The sequence below is a fragment of the Phytophthora cinnamomi genome (genome assembly GCF_018691715.1).
Source record: "Phytophthora cinnamomi strain GKB4 chromosome Unknown Contig8, whole genome shotgun sequence".
In the NCBI taxonomy this organism is placed as follows: domain Eukaryota; phylum Oomycota; class Peronosporomycetes; order Peronosporales; family Peronosporaceae; genus Phytophthora; species Phytophthora cinnamomi.
The window spans coordinates 841,694-860,357 of record NW_027150941.1 but is presented as its reverse complement, the minus strand read 5'-3'; the positions used below and the strand labels follow the sequence as shown (position 1 = coordinate 860,357).

The 18,664-nt window shown below is 57.0% G+C and overlaps 7 protein-coding genes across 9 annotated transcripts; 5 read left to right on the top strand and 2 right to left on the bottom strand.

The window, feature by feature from the left end:
* Positions 1 to 3,225: 3,225 nt before the first annotated feature.
* Positions 3,226 to 3,777, top strand: IUM83_11732 (uncharacterized protein; the record flags this gene model as incomplete). Its single annotated transcript, XM_067936309.1, has 1 exon — positions 3,226 to 3,777. The coding sequence occupies one exon, from the start codon at positions 3,226 to 3,228 to the stop codon at positions 3,775 to 3,777; it is 552 nt and encodes a 183-aa protein (XP_067798647.1).
* Positions 3,778 to 4,899: 1,122 nt separating this feature from the next.
* IUM83_11731 (reverse transcriptase) lies at positions 4,900 to 5,295 on the bottom strand (the record flags this gene model as incomplete). Its single annotated transcript, XM_067936308.1, has 1 exon — positions 4,900 to 5,295. One exon carries the CDS (start codon positions 5,293 to 5,295, stop codon positions 4,900 to 4,902), a length of 396 nt encoding a protein of 131 aa, XP_067798701.1.
* A 4,680-nt stretch (positions 5,296 to 9,975) lies between these two features.
* Positions 9,976 to 10,283, top strand: IUM83_11730 (Pyruvate kinase; the record flags this gene model as incomplete). The annotated part of the gene is made up of 2 exons (XM_067936307.1): positions 9,976 to 10,029; positions 10,116 to 10,283. The coding sequence occupies 2 exons, from the start codon at positions 9,976 to 9,978 to the stop codon at positions 10,281 to 10,283; spliced, it is 222 nt and encodes a 73-aa protein (XP_067798648.1).
* A 691-nt stretch (positions 10,284 to 10,974) lies between these two features.
* Positions 10,975 to 11,952, bottom strand: IUM83_11729 (putative ribonuclease; the record flags this gene model as incomplete). Of its 2 annotated transcripts, XM_067936305.1 has the most annotated exons (2): positions 11,093 to 11,131; positions 11,203 to 11,952. In XM_067936305.1, the coding sequence occupies 2 exons, from the start codon at positions 11,950 to 11,952 to the stop codon at positions 11,093 to 11,095; spliced, it is 789 nt and encodes a 262-aa protein (XP_067798589.1). The 2 variants fall into 2 exon arrangements, with proteins under 2 accessions (XP_067798590.1, XP_067798589.1); XM_067936306.1 differs by having other exon boundaries at positions 10,975 to 11,952.
* Positions 11,953 to 12,111: 159 nt separating this feature from the next.
* Positions 12,112 to 13,119, top strand: IUM83_11728 (6-phosphogluconolactonase; the record flags this gene model as incomplete). Its single annotated transcript, XM_067936304.1, has 5 exons — positions 12,112 to 12,246; positions 12,310 to 12,450; positions 12,518 to 12,622; positions 12,702 to 12,881; positions 12,946 to 13,119. 5 exons carry the CDS (start codon positions 12,112 to 12,114, stop codon positions 13,117 to 13,119), a joined length of 735 nt encoding a protein of 244 aa, XP_067798591.1.
* Positions 13,120 to 13,358: 239 nt separating this feature from the next.
* IUM83_11727 (putative secreted RxLR effector protein) lies at positions 13,359 to 15,850 on the top strand (the record flags this gene model as incomplete). The annotated part of the gene is made up of 6 exons (XM_067936303.1): positions 13,359 to 13,814; positions 13,885 to 14,136; positions 14,216 to 14,415; positions 14,497 to 14,983; positions 15,056 to 15,316; positions 15,392 to 15,850. 6 exons carry the CDS (start codon positions 13,359 to 13,361, stop codon positions 15,848 to 15,850), a joined length of 2,115 nt encoding a protein of 704 aa, XP_067798655.1.
* Positions 15,851 to 16,129: 279 nt separating this feature from the next.
* On the top strand, positions 16,130 to 18,580 carry IUM83_11726 (Vesicle-fusing ATPase; the record flags this gene model as incomplete). 2 transcript variants are annotated; one of them, XM_067936301.1, is made up of 3 exons in its annotated part: positions 16,130 to 17,284; positions 17,442 to 18,105; positions 18,189 to 18,580. In XM_067936301.1, the coding sequence occupies 3 exons, from the start codon at positions 16,130 to 16,132 to the stop codon at positions 18,578 to 18,580; spliced, it is 2,211 nt and encodes a 736-aa protein (XP_067798630.1). The 2 variants fall into 2 exon arrangements, with proteins under 2 accessions (XP_067798630.1, XP_067798629.1); XM_067936302.1 differs by having other exon boundaries at positions 17,355 to 18,105.
* Between the last annotated feature and the right edge of the window lie 84 nt (positions 18,581 to 18,664).

Below are 18,664 nucleotides of genomic sequence, written 5' to 3'. Positions count from 1 at the left end.
AAGAATACACGAGAAGAACCTGGGCGAAGATAGCACAGAAGAGGTGATAAGATCAGGACAACCAACCCCCCCCAACGAAATACTGCCAAGCCAACACGAGCGAGGAAGCCTCCGAATGATACGGTGGCACCACGCAGTGGATCCAAATCACAGAAAACAAGTGTAACTTCAACGACGCCGTTCTCCGCAACTACTGCGAGTCGCAGCGATGTTAAGCCGTCAGGGCGTAGCTCTGTATTCGAGTCAACCACTCGACACGTCACAACCGTCGACTTGCGCCAGGAAGGGTACTACTTGCCCTGAATTTGCTGTAGTTGTGTAACAGCAAGTTGTATGGCAATGCGTGTGGCACTCGTTTAAACTTGATTTTAGTATATGTTTCACTCTTTGTCCGCTTGCGCATGACGCGGTTATGCGTCGTCTCTTAGATCACGCCCAACTTCCGTCTAGCATTTCAACTTTACTTTCTGAACTCATTGTGCTACGATAAGCTGAATAGACAGCTTATGATCTCTCCTTTCCAACCAGGTATGACATAACTAGTCATTGTCTTTGGGGCGTGTGCTATAGTCGTTTCCCAAAGACGCCTAATCCGTTCCACTACGTGTCCGCTGGGGATACTATCAATCTCTGTTTCCAGTTTGAACGTAGTATACTAATACTAGTATGGGAGCACCTCGTTCGCTGCGCTTCTGCGCGATGCTTGATGGGGCGATCGCCTGAAATTGTGTACACACACAATTTCAGGCGCACGCCCCCTTCCACCAGTGGACTTCAACCAATTCCAGCCATGGCGAAGATGAAGACAGCGTCGGCTGCAGGAAGCAAGCAGCGCAGCGCCAAGAGTAATATGCTATGAGCATGTATCGGCGTGGTGTATGCATTGTCCTCGCCTCATTGTGCTTGTGTCGCAGGGCGCAGTGGTCCGAGCTGGATCACCCAACGCAAACCAAGGACAGAACCAGATAATCAAGGGCTTATCGAGCCCCACACTGGTCAAGAGAACAGAGCGAAGTCAGGTTGGACTCGCAATGCGATGATGAAGCTCGCTGCTCACGCGCGAGCAGTCAAAGCTGAAAAGCATTTGCGCCGTTAGTGCTGTTGTGTATGTGCCGTTTAGATGAGTGGTTTGAGATGCTAAAAGAGTATGTTGACAATAGGCAAGGAGGTATACAAACTGCGAATCCAGCAAGCCGCCCATGCGAGAGCTTTTAAGCGTGCGAAGGCCGAGGGTGCCAGCGGTCAATGCGTCGCTGACGTGGACGCGGATGGTGAGCCGTGAGTGAGTGCTCCTTTGGGACTGAATATTTATGTCGACGGGGTAATCGAGCAGCGGACATGATATAAATGCCGGAAACTGCGTTATAATGGCCAATGAGTTTGGGAGACCTGTTGATGAATTCCTTTTTCATGTTTGGGATGCACTTCCTATAGATTAGATGTCACACTTTCCGTGTCCGGACCTCCGTCATCCCCGATTAAAGTGGTACGCGAGCGGCATCAAGATCATGTCGAAGATCGAGTCGCACATGGAGAACTTCGACGACGGAAGGTGTCATGAATGCCCGTTGTGACCGTCTATGGGTTTACGGTATTTGTGCTCAGACGCTTATGATTTCCAGAGCCAACCTGGTCGGCAAACCTGTGGCGACGGCCTCGCAGATACAGGAGTCGATGATCAAGGGGCCGCACTCGGCGCGTACCGGCCGAGTCCACGGATGTGGCCAACGATGTAGTGGGTCTAACTTGACTCACTACTTTAGCTTACACGTTGCGCAACGTGTATGAGGAAGCGTAAGTACTTAGTAATTACTTAGGTTAATTATATTTGAATACACAAATATAAGTTAAGTAACAAAAGGATTCCAAGTGACTTAGATTAGGTAAAATGAGAACTGTATTGTTTGTAAATTGATCTTCCTCTAAAATCTGCTAAAAACTGTTTATCATCTATGAAAGGGTTGGCAGCGGCTGGCTGTCAGAGCCCCGCTAATATGCATGTCTCTGATTGGTAGAAAGATGCTGCTTTCTACCAATAGGATCTTTTGGGTGTGTGTGGACCACTCACTGTGGTGGTCCACTTCAATGTATCCATCGGTGTGTCTTACACCAATGTGAGGAAGTATCCAAAACGTTTAACAGATAACCTATCTGTTAAATTCACAAGTGGCTTGCAGCCACTTGTACGTGTAACCGTTACACCATCCCCCCTTAAGGTTAGACGCGCGGGGTCCCCGCACGTCAATCTTTGGAATTGACCATTCGTCAATTCTCCGCGTTTGGAGAAGAAATCCGCGCTCATTCAACGATGAGCGCGCCTCAGAAGAAGTCCGCAAAGTCGATGGGGAGTCATCTCTCCATCGACGACTACTCGAACGCCAGAAGGCGAAGTACGGTGACGTCGTCGACTTCGACGACGACGATGAAGACATGGAGGGCGAGGAGGACTCGCCCTCTAAGCGCAAAGAATCAGTGTCGAGCGAATCGCTCGACCCTCATGCCAAGAACATTCGCCCGCGTGAAGGGGGACGAATCGGACGCTTCGAGTTCGAAGCGTTCGCGTACTGAGAGTGATACCCCACTCGCTTCAGCTGGGGCTCTCAGTACTCCGCGCGCTGCTGCTGCAGCGCGTGATGTTAAAGCTCAAGGCTCTCCGCGCGCTGCGCCTGCAGCGCGCGATCCATAGATGCCGTCCGCGTCCGAGATCGCGGACCGGTATGGGAACTCGGTACCTCCGAATGAGGTGCCGCTGTACGTATGCAGCGCCATCAAAGATGACGCTGTGGCTGCCGAGCTGCACTTTGATGCGGAAACGCATCAAAGGCGCGATACTACATCGGACTCTTTCATGAGCTCCGATGGTTTCAAAGCAAGAAGACCTCTTCTCGCAGCAAAGTGCCCGAATGGCAGGCACTTTGTCAAAGCTGGAACGCCTTTGTTGAGAACTTCAACAAGAGGCCGAGTGCTTACCGTGATCGGATTAAGCAAGCGCGTGATCGCTTCGAGACGTACTCGAAGCGTGGAAAACTGGAGCAACTTCATGTTGCTGCTGAGGAGGCAAATGTGCCGTGCGCTGTGCCCGAGGGCTTTCAGTGCACGAAGTGCTTTCCAGGCGCGGTCCGCTTGAGCGACCGCGACCTGAACGGGTACACGTCGTTCCGTGTGCCCGAGAGTCTCAAGAGCTCCGTGCTAAGTTCTTAGCACGTGAGGGTTCGGGCGCTGGCGATGATCGCAGCGCTCGCTCTACTCCGCTGTGCCAGCGCGTACTGCTCTTCGTACGCCCTCACCATTTCCGGAACGTCCTCCAGCAAGACGTTCCGCGGCTCTATGTATCTCGATGGGGAGGAAATCCTCTCCAACGAATACGAAAACGAGCCCCTTGAGGGTTCGTTTTCGGGATACTGTGGTCAACAATCCGCTCAACAATCCAGCGGGTTGAGCCGCGGGCGTCACGGATCGGCGGTGGCGGGGGTGGGAACACGCCCCGGGTATGATCAGCCCCGGGCTGATCAGTATGCGCCTCTCCACGACCGGGTGACCGTCGTGGAGCGTCTGCAGGGCGCTGAGTTCGCCGCCCTAAAACAGGAGCTGGCGAACCAGAAGGCCCAAGTCGCGGCGGTCTCGCAGACCGCCTCGAATATCCAGGTCGAGCTGGGGACCCAGATGAAGGGGTTGCTCCAGCGCGTCCGCGCGCTGGAGGAGAGGTTGCTCGTCGCCGAGGCCAAGTCCTCCGCTGCTGCCTCGGCTCCTGCCGAGGCTTCGGGTCAGCCGAGCTAGATGGCTCGTGCTGCCGGTATGGCTTCAGCCGTCCGACGTAAAAGGTCGGATGGAGGCGCATGCTAGACGGTATGTCTAGCGTGTATGCGTTGCCGTGCCGTGCCAACACAGTGAACGGCCCGATGAAGCGCGGAGCAAGCTTGCTTGCTCCGAAATCCGAAACTGCATGTCTAGGCAGGTTTTGTGTAGCTAACAAAACTAATGAACCAACTTTAAATTCATTTGTGTTGCCTCTGCCCGCATTGTCTGCGTTCAGCTTCTGTTGATCAACAGAAGCTGCTATTGTGTCTTGGACAAACCGAATCACGGCTTGTCTTTTGGTGATGAAACTGATTGCATCCGAGCTGAAGTCATTCAGCTCGCTCTCCGCTAGAGGCCCGGCCTCTGCGTGGTTCTTTGCGGTGTCTGCGCCCTGCGCAGACCCGTGGTCGTTAGCCATGTTGTTGGGGAGTCTGCGCCCTGCGCAGACTCATGTGGTTTGTCCATTGTTGCAGCTGACACTGTGCAAGTGTCAGCGGTTTCTGCGGCTGCTGTATTGCAGTCGTAGATCCTCCCCCACTTAAAGTGGGAGCCATCACTCCGAGTAAACTCGGGAGGCGTGGATGCCGCATGGCATTCACGTAGAACGGTGTATGCCCGGTCGAGGCATGCACTGAGTTATTGATGGCAAACTCTGCCATCGATAAACACTCGCTCCAGTATTGGAACGAGTGAGCGTAGCTCTTTAACATATCGACGAGCACGCGATTCACGCGCTCGGTTTGACCGTCCGTCTGCGGATGATCCGCAGTCGACATGGAAAGCTGGCTCCCAAGAAGTGTAAACACTTCTTGCCACAGATGCGCTGTGAAGCGCGGGTCTCTGTCCGACACGATGTCGGACGGCATGCCATGGTGTTTGAACACCATGTCGACGAGCAGACGGGCTGTCTGCTTCGCGGTCACCTCTGCTGGCACCGCAGCAAGATGTACCATCTTGCTGAAACGGTCTACAAAGACCACAACACCGGTGTTCCCTCCGCTGTCCGGGGAAGACCAAAGATGAAGTCCAAAGATATGGACTTCCAACACTCCGACGGAGTCGGTAGTGATTACAGTGGAGCCTGCGCGAATGGCGCAGGCTTCACGCGTTAGCATACCTCGCAAGCACGGATGTACTTGCGCACCCACTATACTGGTGGTGCCAGTAGAAGTCGCGCGTGAGAAGGACGTAAGTCTTCTCACGTCCGAGATGTCCCGCAGTCGGGGCATCATGATACTCGTACATGATCCTGAGTCGCAGGTCATGGTCATTTGGCACGACAACGCGATCCGCGTTGTCGTCGACTGCGTTGTAGAGTAGCAGTCCGTCGTGCACACGAAAGCGGTGTGCACGCGCTCGAAGGTGCTTGGGCAGCTTCTGACGGGACTTGTCAGAAGGCGCTGTGCCATAGGCCAGCAAGAGCTTCGCGTCCGCGTCGTGCGCGTACGCGGCCTTCACATCATCCAACAGAGATGATGTGGGTTTGCTCGATCGCATGGCGTCAATGGCATTGACGTCAACAGCTTCTGCATAGTCTGGCCGACGTGATAACGCGTCGGCCACCACGTTCAATCTTCCGGGTTTGTATTCGACCCGGAAGTTATACTCCGCAAAGAATGAGAGCCATCTCGCCATTCTTTGTGAAATGTGTGGCGACTTCACTGCGGTGCGCAGTGAAGCATGGTCGGTGTAGACCACAAATGGTCTACTTCCAAGCAAATACACTCGGAACTTTGCGAGTGCATACTTCATGGCAAGGAGTTCCTTGTCATGCACCGGATAGTTGCGCTCAGCTGGCTTCAGCTGACGCGATTGGTAGACGACACGATCACGGCCCTCGTGATCGTGCTGCATAACGCGCATCCGATCGCGAAATCGGATGCGTCACACACTACGTGAAATGGGCGATCTTGGTCAGCCACTGCCAAGATCGGCGCCTCAGTCAAGCCCCGCTTGACTGTATCGAATGCCTTTTGGCAATCGGGTGTCCAATTCCACACAGCTTCTTTCTTAAGAAGCTGTGACAGCGGGCGGATCTTGCCCGCATAGTCCTCCACGTACTTGCACAAGTACGTGGCTGGCCAAGGAACTGCCTCAGTTCCTTGACACTTGAAGGCGTTGGCCATTCGTTAATCACTCTGACCTTTTCTGGGTCAGGGCGGACACCATTCTTCCCTACGAGACACCCGAGGACGGGTATCTCGCTCGCCCCGAAGATACACTTCTTCAGGTTCGCGTAGAGCTTATGCTTTCGCATAAGCTCAAGTAGCTGTCGGAGATGCACCCTGTGCATCTCTACGTCGGTCTTCCCGTCCACATCCCGGCTGTGGATGAATACATCATCGAAGTAGCTCGGTGCGAAGTCGCGCACCGAGCGCAACAAGTGCGTCACGCACCTGTTGAAAGTCGCAGGGGCATTTTTAAGCCCCTGTGGCATTACTAGCCATTCCCAGAGCATGCCGCTTGGCGTGCTCACTGCCATGAGAGGGATATCGCTCTCACGCATTAGGATTTGATAAAATCCATCTCGCAAGTCGAGAGCACTGTAAACGGTGCTCCCGGCCATCGAATCGATGATAACATCTTTTCGTGGTATCGGCGTCTGCGCCGGTACCGTCGCATCGTTCAGCTTGTTATACGCATGAACGATGCGCCATCGGCCCTGTGGCTTCTTGACACAGAACGTCGGAGCACTGTGCGGGGACTTTGATTCCCGCACTTGTCCTGCTTTACGACGACTTTCAAAGAAGTCGTCGATCGCTTTCACTTGCTCTCGCGGCAGTGGCCACTGCCGCGTGACACAGTACTTCGTGCCCGGCACGAGATCAATCTCGTGCTGAATGCCCTTATCCTGCGGAAGCTCCGCAGGAATGTCTTCCGGGAGTACGTCTTTGTACTCCCTCAACAATTCGTAATAGGGACTCGACTTCAGCGAGTCCCAACCTTGTTCCTCGAAGCGCTCTCGCTTCGTCTTCGCACTGAGAGTGTCTTCACTCTCAGTGGTACTTCCCATGAAGAGCTGCCTCAGCTCTTCGCTCTCGCTCGTCGTTCTTTCGCTGTCCGAAGAACGCAGACTTGCTCGATGCGTCCATCGTGCAAGTCGCGCGTGAAGCGCTTCCAGCTCATGGCTGGAAGCGAAGTCAACTCCGACGCCGTCGTCGGAGGACTAGCGAGTTCCATGTCACGATACTGGAATCCAGTATCGGTGCGCGTCAAGACGCTTAGCGTCTTGACATTCGGCGTCACCGCCGCAGTCTGCCCAGCAGACTGCTCTTGTTGCGTCTCGGTCCCGGACCGAGACTTGCGCAGCGTTTTCCGCTTGCGCCGTCTTCTTGTTGTGCGGAGCCCGGCTCCGCACAGTTGTTCTTCTTGTCCAGGCCCGGCCGTGGACAGTCGTTCGCCGGCGGACCCTGTCCGCGGGCGCGCGGTATCAAGCCCGGCTTGACCGCATTTTCCTTCGTGCAGCCCGGCTGCACGGTAATGTCCTTCGCCGGCAGACTCTGTCTGCGGGCGCGCGATATCAAGCCCGGCTTGATCGCATGAGCGCTTCGTCGTGCAGCCCGGCTGCACGACAGCATGCAAATTGCGTCAGTGCGGTACGTTTGCAACCGTCCGCACTGTTTGCAGCGTCAACTCCCGGAGTTGACACGCCTTCGTCACCTCGACGCCAATCATTGGCGGAGCCCCTCATGACCGAGGGTGCGTCGGCTCCCGGAGCCGACGCGTCGTTGTCGACCTGACCGCTTCGGGTCAGGGACTGTCCCTTACACGCTTGAACGTGGGTGTTGGTTCCCGGAACCAACACATCTTTTTCTTCCGACGTCGGCAGCATTGCCGACGTGGGTCTTACTTGTGCGCGCCCTCGCGCACTTCTTGGGCACTCCGGGACAGCGGCATAAAGCGCTGTCTCGACTGGTGAGCCACGCGCACCTGCTGGTGCGTGCGCTGCGGTAACAGGGCCATCGCTCTCTGTTCCGCTATCGCGTCCGAAGCGCACGAGCGTGCGCTTCTTCCAGTCTATTACCGGATCATGCCGTGCAAGCCACGGCATGCCCATTACTACGTCGAATTTATCGTCCAGGTCCAGGACGATAAAGTGTTCGACAAACACTCGTTGTTTGTACGAGAAGCGCACGTTCACGACGCGCTTCTCGGTCTTCACGATGGCACCTGTTGCCAGTCGTACCTCCAGAAGACTTCGAGGTGTATCTACCTCCTCGAAGTCAAGTCTTGACAGGCTTCGTAGTCGAACAAAGTTGTTCGACGCGCCTGAGTCTACCAATGCTCGAAGAGAGTCACTCGCTCTCTTCGAGTAAACCGTCAAGATGACTAGGTTTGGCCTGTCATCTTGTTTCTTGCAGTGAGAGCTGGTCTCACTGGGGGCTGCAGTCTCAGTGTCGCGTGCCCGATGTCGGCACGCGCGACTGCATTACCAGTAGGGCGCCCCGCGCCTACTGGATGTTCGCGTTTTTTGTTGGTCCGCGGCGATGCCTAGCATCGCCACGACGGCCACCTCCAGGGGGCATGGGAGCTGTGCACTCCCGTGCAAAGTGACCGATCCTTCCGCAACGGAAGCATCGCACGTTACCTCCCTGCTGCTGGTAACCAGCAGTTGTTGCGCTCGAGAGGTCCATTGGCTCCGGACCTCCCGTCCTCGCTACCGGGCGCGGTTGCGGCCTCGGTACGTTTACATGGAGTTTAGCCTGCCGCAGGCTAAACTCTTCTTGCATGGCAAGAGTGATTGCAGCTTCGAGAGTACTCGGGTACTCTCGGAAGAGATAGGTCTTCACAGGCCCATCTCTAAGCCCCTTCATGAACGTGACGACCTTGGTCGCCTCGTCAATCGGGTTAGTCACGATATTTGATACCAAATATCGTGCGCGCTGCGCGTAAGCATGGACGTCATGCTTACCCTGCTGAAGGTCGAGGAACTCCGCCCTCGACCGGAACTCGTTTGCGGGGGCTCAAACGCTTGTTTGAGCTCCTCTTTGAACACTTCGTACGTGCTGAAGCACGTAGGATCGGAGAGTCGGCGTCCATACGCCCAACTCCTTGCGCGTCCGCCAAGGCAGGACATGGCGAACGCGACCTTCGACAGCGGGTCGACGATGCGTCGAGCCGCTATGGCTGTGTCGAGTTCGACAAGCCATCGGAGGAGAGGCTCGCCCTCTCTTCCCACATAATTGCTTACGCTCAACTTTAATGGTTGAGCACGCGGTGTCGTCCCTGACGACGCCGTCACTGAGGAAGCAGCATCACGCTGCTCCTTCATGATGAAGCCCAGAGCAACACCATGTTGCTCCGTCGGCGATAGCGTACGCAGCATTGTAGCTATCGCCGCTTCTCCAATGACTGTTGACAGTCGTTGGAGGGCCTCCCACTCTGGGTCAGACAGGTGGGGCAGTCAGCGCGTGCAACATGCGTTGCAGGCGTGTTGGAGCTCTCCATGGGCACCTCCGTGCTCATGTGGTTCTCGGCTCCGCGTTCGTACGCCGCGTACGAACGTCAAGCAGTCGGTCGTTGGACGGACTACAAAGTGCTACCAGGTGTAGTGGGTCTAACTTGACTCACTACTTTAGCTTACACGTTGCGCAACGTGTATGAGGAAGCGTAAGTACTTAGTAATTACTTAGGTTAATTATATTTGAATACACAAATATAAGTTAAGTAACAAAAGGATTCCAAGTGACTTAGATTAGGTAAAATGAGAACTGTATTGTTTGTAAATTGATCTTCCTCTAAAATCTGCTAAAAACTGTTTATCATCTATGAAAGGGTTGGCAGCGGCTGGCTGTCAGAGCCCCGCTAATATGCATGTCTCTGATTGGTAGAAAGATGCTGCTTTCTACCAATAGGATCTTTTGGGTGTGTGTGGACCACTCACTGTGGTAGTCCACTTCAATGTATCCATCGGTGTGTCTTACACCAATGTGAGGAAGTATCCAAAACGTTTAACAGATAACCTATCTGTTAAATTCACAAGTGGCTTGCAGCCACTTGTACGTGTAACCCCGTTACAAACGAACAGCACGGCCGCTGTGATACTTTCGAGTGAGAGTGCCAATGGCGACTACCCGCGCCAGGCCTTCGAAGTCATGGCCGCGATGTGCCTTTACGCCGATCCGCCATTCACTACGACGACGTGTACACCAGTCGCTGCACAACGCCGTGCTGGTCATGAACGGCCCGATGCAGACGACAGAGATCGTGGCGTCATCCAAGATGCTGGTGGTGCTGACGGATACGGGAAACACGGCCCGCCTGGTGTCAAAGTTACACCCGCAGATGTCGATGCTGGTGCTGGTACTCTGGAGTAGACGGCCGGACACTTGGACGGCCTTCTGAAGGGCTTTGTGGTTCGCTGCGTGTGCTCGATGATGGGCACGGACTCAATCCTGTACTGTGCCACGGAGACCGGCAAGAAGCTGGGCGGGCTGAAGAAGAGCGACGTTGCCTTTCACGGCATCCAGGAACTTCAAATCTGACTGGACAAACATGCTGAAGGTGCAGCACGTCCAAGTACTCCATTCCCACATGATGAAGAAGCTGGGGTCGGCATGTGGATTAGTCTCAAATGAGTGCAAGGTGTTGCTATCACGAGAAGGTGTGTGAAGCTGCAAGTTTGGACATCCTGTTTGGCTTATCTATTGCGAAAAGTAAAAATTGGTTGATTCAGCAAGGTCCATGATCCAGTCCTTGCGTCCTTTACTCTGCAGCATAAACACCTTCACAGCATCCTAATGCAGCACCAGCGAAGGCCGGCATAAGGTACGCACTGGCACCACACCAGTGCTCAACGATCTCCCCGAGCACGGCGTGCAGCTCACACAGTCCGTTCACATAGCGCTGCGGCTGGAAGCTATAGTCCTGGTGGCCACCAGGTTACTGGATAGCGCGGCCGTCTTTAGCACGCTCTCCACCCAGTGAGCAAGATTCCAAAACGTAAACCTAACCCATTCGAAGAACTTATATGTACCAGTGGTAAGAAGTATCTCAGGGAATAAATCAGGGTGTAAATAAGGGCATCACGATTATTCGCCCCAATTGTACAAAGGTGTAGTATATTATACTACACCTTTGTATATTATACAGGAAGTATGGGAGTTACACGTGTCTTTATGCTGATCTTGTAGAGCAGCTCATGATTCCATTGATTAGCAAAGCTGCATTCCTATCTTACATCTCGTAGACAGCAACCGGCGAACGTGGCAACGGCGGAATGTACTTGGCGAGTGTAATGGGGACCCCGGGACTGCATGGGACGAACACGGCGGTGGACACAGCTTCCTTGCAGTCAATAGGAGTCATGTCCCCCGATGAATTGGACGGCTTGCTGAAGCACACATGAATGGCGGCCAGGCTGTTGCCAGCTCCGCCCCCATTTCGTCCGTCGAGTGGTGCAACCGCAGAGCACAGCACCTGCACCCGAGTCGTGTACAGTGCCGTAATGGCGGCTAGAGTCGTCTTCGGGGGGCTGGCCGAGGCCCAGCGGTTTATCGCTGCGGTGGCCTCGTTATTGACTGCGGCCGCACGCATCGTCGCTCGAAAGTATTCCCGCGCACTGGAATCAAAGTTGCCCCCGCCGTCAGCGGCGTAACACAGTCCATGCTTCTGGAACTCGTGGTTGTAGAGCTCGCACAGCGTGTGGAAGCTGGAGGGCTGCGTAGGGTCAATCCAGACGTCATCCATCTCTCTCAGCAGCTCCGGCGACTCAGCCGCAAAGCCCAGTGCGTCGAAGGGCTGGTTGCGGATGGCGTCGCTCACGTTGCAACAGGCGGAGAAGCCGGCGTTGTAGTTGGGCCAGAGACCGTGAATGGAGAGCTTGCTGGCTGCCTTGGAGGGCTCGCACACGATGCCGCGCGGGTACTTGTTGACGTTGCGGTGCGAGATCGTGAGGTCCACACCAGCCAGCAGGTCGCGGCAGAACTGCGGCACGAAGAGCTGCTCCAGCAGCAGGAAGTCGTAGTCGCCAGGCTGCTGCTTCTTGGCGAGACACGCCGGGTCCCGCGTCGGGCAGATCGGGCCGGGCGGCGCTTGGGCGCAGATGTCCACGCACTGCTGCGAGTCTGGCAGCCACCCGCCGGGGTAGTCCACGGCCCGCGCGCGCTCGAGCGCGAGGCCGAGCACAAGCAGCAGCAGGGCGGCAGGCATCATCGGTCGGTCGGTCGGTCGGTCGGTCGGTCGGTATCTTGCTGCCTTCAACTGCGACACGCAATTTCAGCCAATGATGACGCGCCGAGTTTGATGCGTCTGCATCGCCTGGTGCTTGGGCTGGTCCTCGCCCATTGTCTCTCTCGACCTCGAGCCCCAGCCATGGTCCTCCGCGTGTCCAGCACCCCCGACGAGGTCGGCGCCGCCGTCGGCCACCTCATCTTCGACCTGAGCAAGCAGGCCATCGCCGCGCACGGCCGCTTCACGGTCGCGCTGTCAGGCGGCTCGCTGCCCAAGGTGCGTCTCGACTGGGTCTGGGATCTGCACGCTGCGTCTGAGTGCTGTGCTGCTCTGCTGTAGATCCTGAACAAGGGCCTGGAGGCCATCAAGGGCGACGTGGACTTCTCCAAGTGGTTCGTCTACTTTGCGGACGAGCGCTGCGTGGCACTCGACCACGACGACAGCAACTACAAGGCCTGCAAGGCGGCGCTCTTCGACTTCGTACGTGGCCCCGGTTGGTTCGTGTGCTATTGCTACCCTCTTCCTAATAATGAACTGTTGTATGCAGATCCCCGTGCCGGCAAGCCAGATCTACACCATTGACGCCTCTCTGACCCCGGAGGCCATGGCCGTGGACTACACCAAGAAGCTGGCCGAAATCTGGGGCAGCGACGTGAGTGTCCATGGTCTTAGCTGTTCTAACTGCAGGATCGCCACTAACGGTGCTGCTGTGTGTATATTGCTGTGTGCAGCTGCCTCGCTTCGACCTGATCCTGCTGGGCATGGGCCCCGACGGCCACACGTGCTCGCTGTTCCCGGGTCACCCTCTGCTAGAGGAAAAGACGCTGTTCGTGGCGTCCATCGAGGACTCGCCCAAGCCGCCTCCGCAGCGCATCACGCTCACGTACCCGGTCGTGAACAATGCCGCCAACGTACGTCGCCATCATTGAATCCTGCGTGCATCGCTGCTGCTAACCACGTCTCTATTCCCTGCAGGTCGCGTTCGTCGCTACTGGTTCCGGCAAGGCCGAGCTCATGCCGCACATGATCGGCGTGGAGACGCGCTCGCCGCCGCTGCCCGCAGCCAACGTCAAGCCCACGGACGGCGTCGTCTACTGGTTCATCGACGAGGACGCCGCCGCCAAGCTCTCGGACGAGGCGCGGATGTAGGCAGGCAGCGCATAGCCAGTACATCTCCGCCAGCAAGGCGCATACTCTGGACATTGTGCCCAATCAGCTGCCGCAGCAGTGAAAACGTGTCAAAATGAAAAGTTGTCCAGGAAGTTTTGTCCCGCAACTTCAACGTTTATCTTGCGTTTTGTATACTGGGTATCATATGTCCCGCGTTAAGCGTCTCCTTTTGATGAGCAAACGCGCACCGGCGGTCCATTTGAAGATCCGCCGCGACGATGGCGTCCGACAAGCAGAAGAACGCGCTGGCCGTGGCCGCCTGCGCCGCGGCGCTCGCGGGCCTGGCGCTATGGGCGCGCAGCAAGCAGCAGCAGCGCACGCGCCTGCTGCGCAAGCAGCTGACGCACCTGCGCTTCGACCTCAGCGTGGCGGAGATCGAGGCCGAGACGCAGCGCATCCTGGCGCAGATGAAGCGCGTGGACGACGAGATCGCGGCGCTTGCGCCGGCCGCCGTCACGTTCGAGAACACGGCGCAGAAGCTCATCGACCTGGACCACGAGATGCTCAGCCGCGTGACCAACGTGACGTTCCTCGGGCAGGTGGCGGCCGACAAGGAGACGCGCGACGCCTGCACCAAGGCGGACGAGGCCATCGAGGACTTCTCCGTGCAGCGCAGCATGCGTGCGGACGTGTACAAGGCCGTCCACGCGCTCTACAAGAGCGCGGCCTACCAGGTAGGGCGAGAGAACCGCTGGGGAGGGGCTTCGAGGTGGAACTGACAAGACTTTTGTTGCTATTCGGCAGAAACTGGACAAGGTCACGCAGCGCTACGTGCACCGCCTGGTGCAGGACTTCGAGCGCAACGGACTGCAGCTCCCGGAGGAGAAGCAGAAGGAGGTGCAGGCCTGGAAACAGAAGCTCTCCAAGCTCGGCATCCAGTTCCAGCAGAACCTCTCGGAGGAGACGATCGAGGTCAAGTTTGCGCACGACGAGCTGAAGGGGCTCAGCGACGACTTCATCGCTGCGCTGGAGAAGGGCGACGACGGCAAGTACAAGGTGAGGTCGTGTGTTTTGCTGCTACCCCTTTTTGAGTGGCTTGCAAATCTGACGGGGATTGGGCGCGTTTGCACTGCAGATTGCCCTCTCGTACCCGACGGTGTTCCCGATTTTGAACACTTGCACTGTCGAGTCGACTCGCAAGTCTGTCGAATACGCCTTCAACCGCCGTTGCATCTCCACGAACGTTGCTATCCTCGAAGAAATGCTGGAGATCCGCCACAAGGTGGCTTTGGCGCTGGGCTATGAAAACCACGCTGCCTATGTCCTCGAGCAGAGGTAAGGCGATAGTTCGTACTTCTTCCAATGGAAGTCGCCACGAAATCCTCAACGTCATCACTCGTTGTCGAATCATAACAGGATGGCAGAATCCCCGGCGAATGTTAAGAAGTTCCTCAACGACCTCGACAACAAGCTCGTGCCGCTTGCCAAGAAGGATTTGGACGACTTGCTGAAGCTGAAGGAGGCTGACTGCGAGCGCAATGGGTGGAAGTTCGATGGCAAGATCAACATGTGGGACTTCCGCTTCTACATGGATCAGTTCGTCAAGAAGCACTGCTCCATTGATTCCGAAAAGCTCCGCGAATACTTCCCGCTTACGCACGTGACGGCGGAGCTGTTGTCCATGTACCAGGAACTCCTGAGCCTGAAGTTCGTAGAGATCTCGCAGCCCCATGTGTGGCACCAGGATGTCCGCATGTTCGCCGTCTACGATGCTCGTCCGGGTAAGGTTGGAAACCTTGTCGGCCACTTCTACCTGGATTTGTTCCCGCGCACGGGCAAATACGGCCACGCTGCGTGCTTCACACTGCAGCAAGGTTGTGCTAACTCTCAGGGTGTTCGTGAGGTGCGTTCGTAGTTTGTTTACAGCGGATTGGTCGTGACAACTGATCGACTCGATAACCTGGTGTGTGTATAGTACCCTGCCGCGGCCATGGTTGCCAACTTCAACGCGCCCACGAAGTCGAAGCCATCGCTGCTGGGACACCAGGAGGTTGTGACCTACTTCCACGAATTCGGCCACGTGATGCACTGCCTGTGCTCGGATGTGGACATCCCTCGCTTCGCTGGTACGCGCGTGGAGCGCGACTTCGTGGAGGCCCCGAGTCAGATGCTGGAGAACTGGTGCTGGGAGAAGGAGCCGCTGCAGCGTCTATCCGCGCACTACGAGACTGGCGAGGTGCGCTCGAATGCTCTTGCTTGTTGTCGCTCCTGTCAGCTCACGTAACTTGTTGGATTTGGTTGCTACGTGTAGAAACTCTCGGACGACCTGATCGCTCGCCTGATCTCGACGAAGAACGCGAACACTGGTCTGCTGAACAAGCGCCAGCTGCTCTTCGCCATTTTCGACCAGACCATCCACTCGAAGCCCAAGTCGAACACGGCGCAGCTCCTCAAGCAGCTGCAGACGGAGATCATGCTCATCGACATGACGCCCGAGACGAACTTCGCGGGCTCGTTCGGCCACCTGGCTGGCGGCTACGACGCGCAGTACTACGGCTACATGTGGAGCGAGGTGTTCTCCATGGACATGTTCGTGTCTCGTTTCAAGAAGGAGGGGCTCATGAACCCCAAGACGGGGCTAGCGTACCGCGAGCTCATCCTGGCTCGCGGCGGTTCCGTGGACGCCAGCGTGATGCTCAAGGACTTTCTGGGGCGCGCGCCCAACCAGGACGCGTTCCTGCTCAGCAAGGGGCTCAAGGTCGAGGCCTAGACCTAGGGTGCGGTGCTGTAGTCACACTGTGTAGAATGTCCGCCGACGTCCACAGTTGAAGCTAGCATCAAGGATGCAGTGCCGCTTTTGCTGTCTGACGTCTCCTATTGGCTGAATCGGAATAAAGACAGCGTCGAAATTCTGCGATTGGTCAGCATCTTTATGTACCACTTGTGTCTGCAGGGGTTTCGCGTCATTTTGGCGAACAGGCAGCAGACGCCAAGTCGCCACGTCTTCCTTCGCCCTCCCCGCAGCACCAGCTCCTGCTCCGCCCCCACGATGGCGTTCGAGGCGGCCGTGGTGGGGCTGCCCGGCAACTCGTACGCCTTCACCAACTGCGTGTACGTGCACCTGGACGACTTCATGGCGCTCGTGAAGCAGACGCCCCCGGGCGTCGTCACCAAGGAGGATCTGCGCGCGCACGGGCTCAACGTCTGGATCAACCGCAAGTTCGTCATGGCCGCCAAGCCGCACAAGGACATCCAGCCGGGCTCCGTGGCCGTGGGCACCATGCAGCGCATGTGCGTGGGGCTGCCGCTCAACCAGGCCTGCGAGGTGTCGGTCTACGCGCCGTCGAGCGCCGCCAAGGGCGTGCTCAGCACCGTCACGTTCGAGATCCAGCAGGTGCTCACGCGTGCGCAGGGCAACGACCTGCGCGTGGTGGACTGCAGCCTGCTCAAGGACGTCTTCGAGGCCGAGTACACGCACCAGGTCTTCGCCGTGGGGCAGCTCATGGCCGTGCGCTGCGACGGCCTGCCGCTGCGGCTGCAGTGCATGAGCATCGACACGGTGGACGGGGAAGGCAGCAGCCCCGACTCGTACGCCCCGCGGGTCGGGGCCTATCTCCACGGTGCCATCATTAACTTCACCAAGGGGAAGGACGCCCCCATCCGCCTCACCAACCAGTCCAGCGGCATGACGCGCACCGTGTTCAAGCCCGACTTCGACTTCACCAAGCTCGGCATCGGCGGTCTGGACAAGGAGTTCAACGACATCTTCCGCCGCGCCTTCGCCTCGCGGCTGTTCCCGACGGATGTGATCCAGAAGCTCGGCATCCAGCACGTGCGCGGTATGCTGCTGTTCGGACCGCCCGGTTGCGGTAAGACGCTGATCGCACGAAAGATCTCGCAGGCGCTGACGGCGAAGGAGCCCAAGGTCGTCAACGGTCCCGAGATTCTCGACAAGTTCGTCGGTGAGTCGGAGCGCAAGATCCGCGAACTGTTCTCTGATGCGCGCAAGGACCAGGAGGAGCTCGGCGACGAGAGCGACGTGCACATTATCATCTTCGATGAAATCGATGCCATTTGCAAGCAGCGTGGCAGCAGTCGCGATGGCACGGGCGTGGGTGACAGCGTGGTGAACCAGCTTCTTACCCAGATTGATGGTGTCGACAGCCTTAACAACGTTCTCGTCATTGGTATGACGAACCGAAAGGTGAGATAAGCTTGTTCGATTTGGGTGTACCTAGGAATCCGCCAACTGACAGAGCTTATGATTTCACCAGGATATGCTCGACGAAGCGCTGATGCGTCCCGGTCGTCTCGAGGTGCAGATCGAGATCAACCTGCCTGACGAAAAGGGTCGCGCTCAGATCCTCAAGATCCACACGGACCGCGCTCGCGATAAAGGAGCGCTGCACCCGAAGGTCATTGCAGACTTGGACAACTGCCTTGACCCATCGAAGTTCGTGAGCGACGACCCTGACTACAAAAATCTCGTTCAGCGCACCAAGAACTTCTCGGGTGCCGAAATTGAAGGTTTGGTGCGTGCTGCTACTGCACACGCCCTCTCTCGTGGTACAGATGGTAGGACCATGCACGCCATCGCCAATTTCAACCCGGAGATCTCGATGGAGGACTTTGCTCTGGCACTGGAGGAGGTGAAGCCCAAGTTCGGTGCCCCCAGCGATCAGCTGGCGCTGTACTACAAGAACGGGTTAATTCCGTACGGCAGCTCGTTCACGGACGTCCGCGAGGCGCTGACCCGTGTGATCGAACAGGTTCGCTCGAACGACAAGACGCCGTTGATGTCAGTGTTGCTCCACGGCGAACGCGGCGCCGGCAAAACCGCGCTGGCCACGTACTGCGCTGTTGCAAGCGAATTCCCGCTCGTGCGCATGGTCAAGGCGTCGGAGCTCATCTCGCGCGCGGAGAGCGGCAAGTGTTCATACGTCTACAACGTGTTCGAGGAGGCGTACCGGTCCCCACTCAGCATCATCATCCTGGACGACATCGAGCGACTCATGGACTACGTTGGTACGCAGCAGCAGCCATTTTATCGTTGGGTATGCTTGCCATGTGCTCTAATGTGTGTGGTCTCTGTTTTCTGCCATTTCTAGGACTGGGCCCTCGCTTTTCGAACCTGGTGCTGCAGGCGCTGATGGTGCTGGTGCGCAACCCGGTGCCCGTGGCCGGCCGCAAGCTCGTGGTGATCGGCGTCACGTCCAACATCGCGGCCATGCAGGCGGTGGAGCTGAGCGACGTGTTCGACCTGTGCCTGGAGGTGCCGCAGCTCACGCAGAAGGACGAGCTGGACGCGGTGCTGACGCACACGGGGCTGCCCGTGGCGGACGACCAGAAGGACCAGGTGCTGTCGCTGCTGTCGGACCGCCCCATCTCGGTGAAGAAGCTGCTGCTGGTGACGGAGATGGCCAAGGAGGAGCTGAACCGCACGGGCGAGAGCAACATCACTGCGCAGCAGCTCATCGAGTGCGCCTACAAGTTCGTGTAGGCCTAGCGTAGAGCAATAACAAGTAGGTACTGTAGCGGTCGTCAATCAATCGAACAGAGACACGCTCACGTGTTGAAGTTGGCC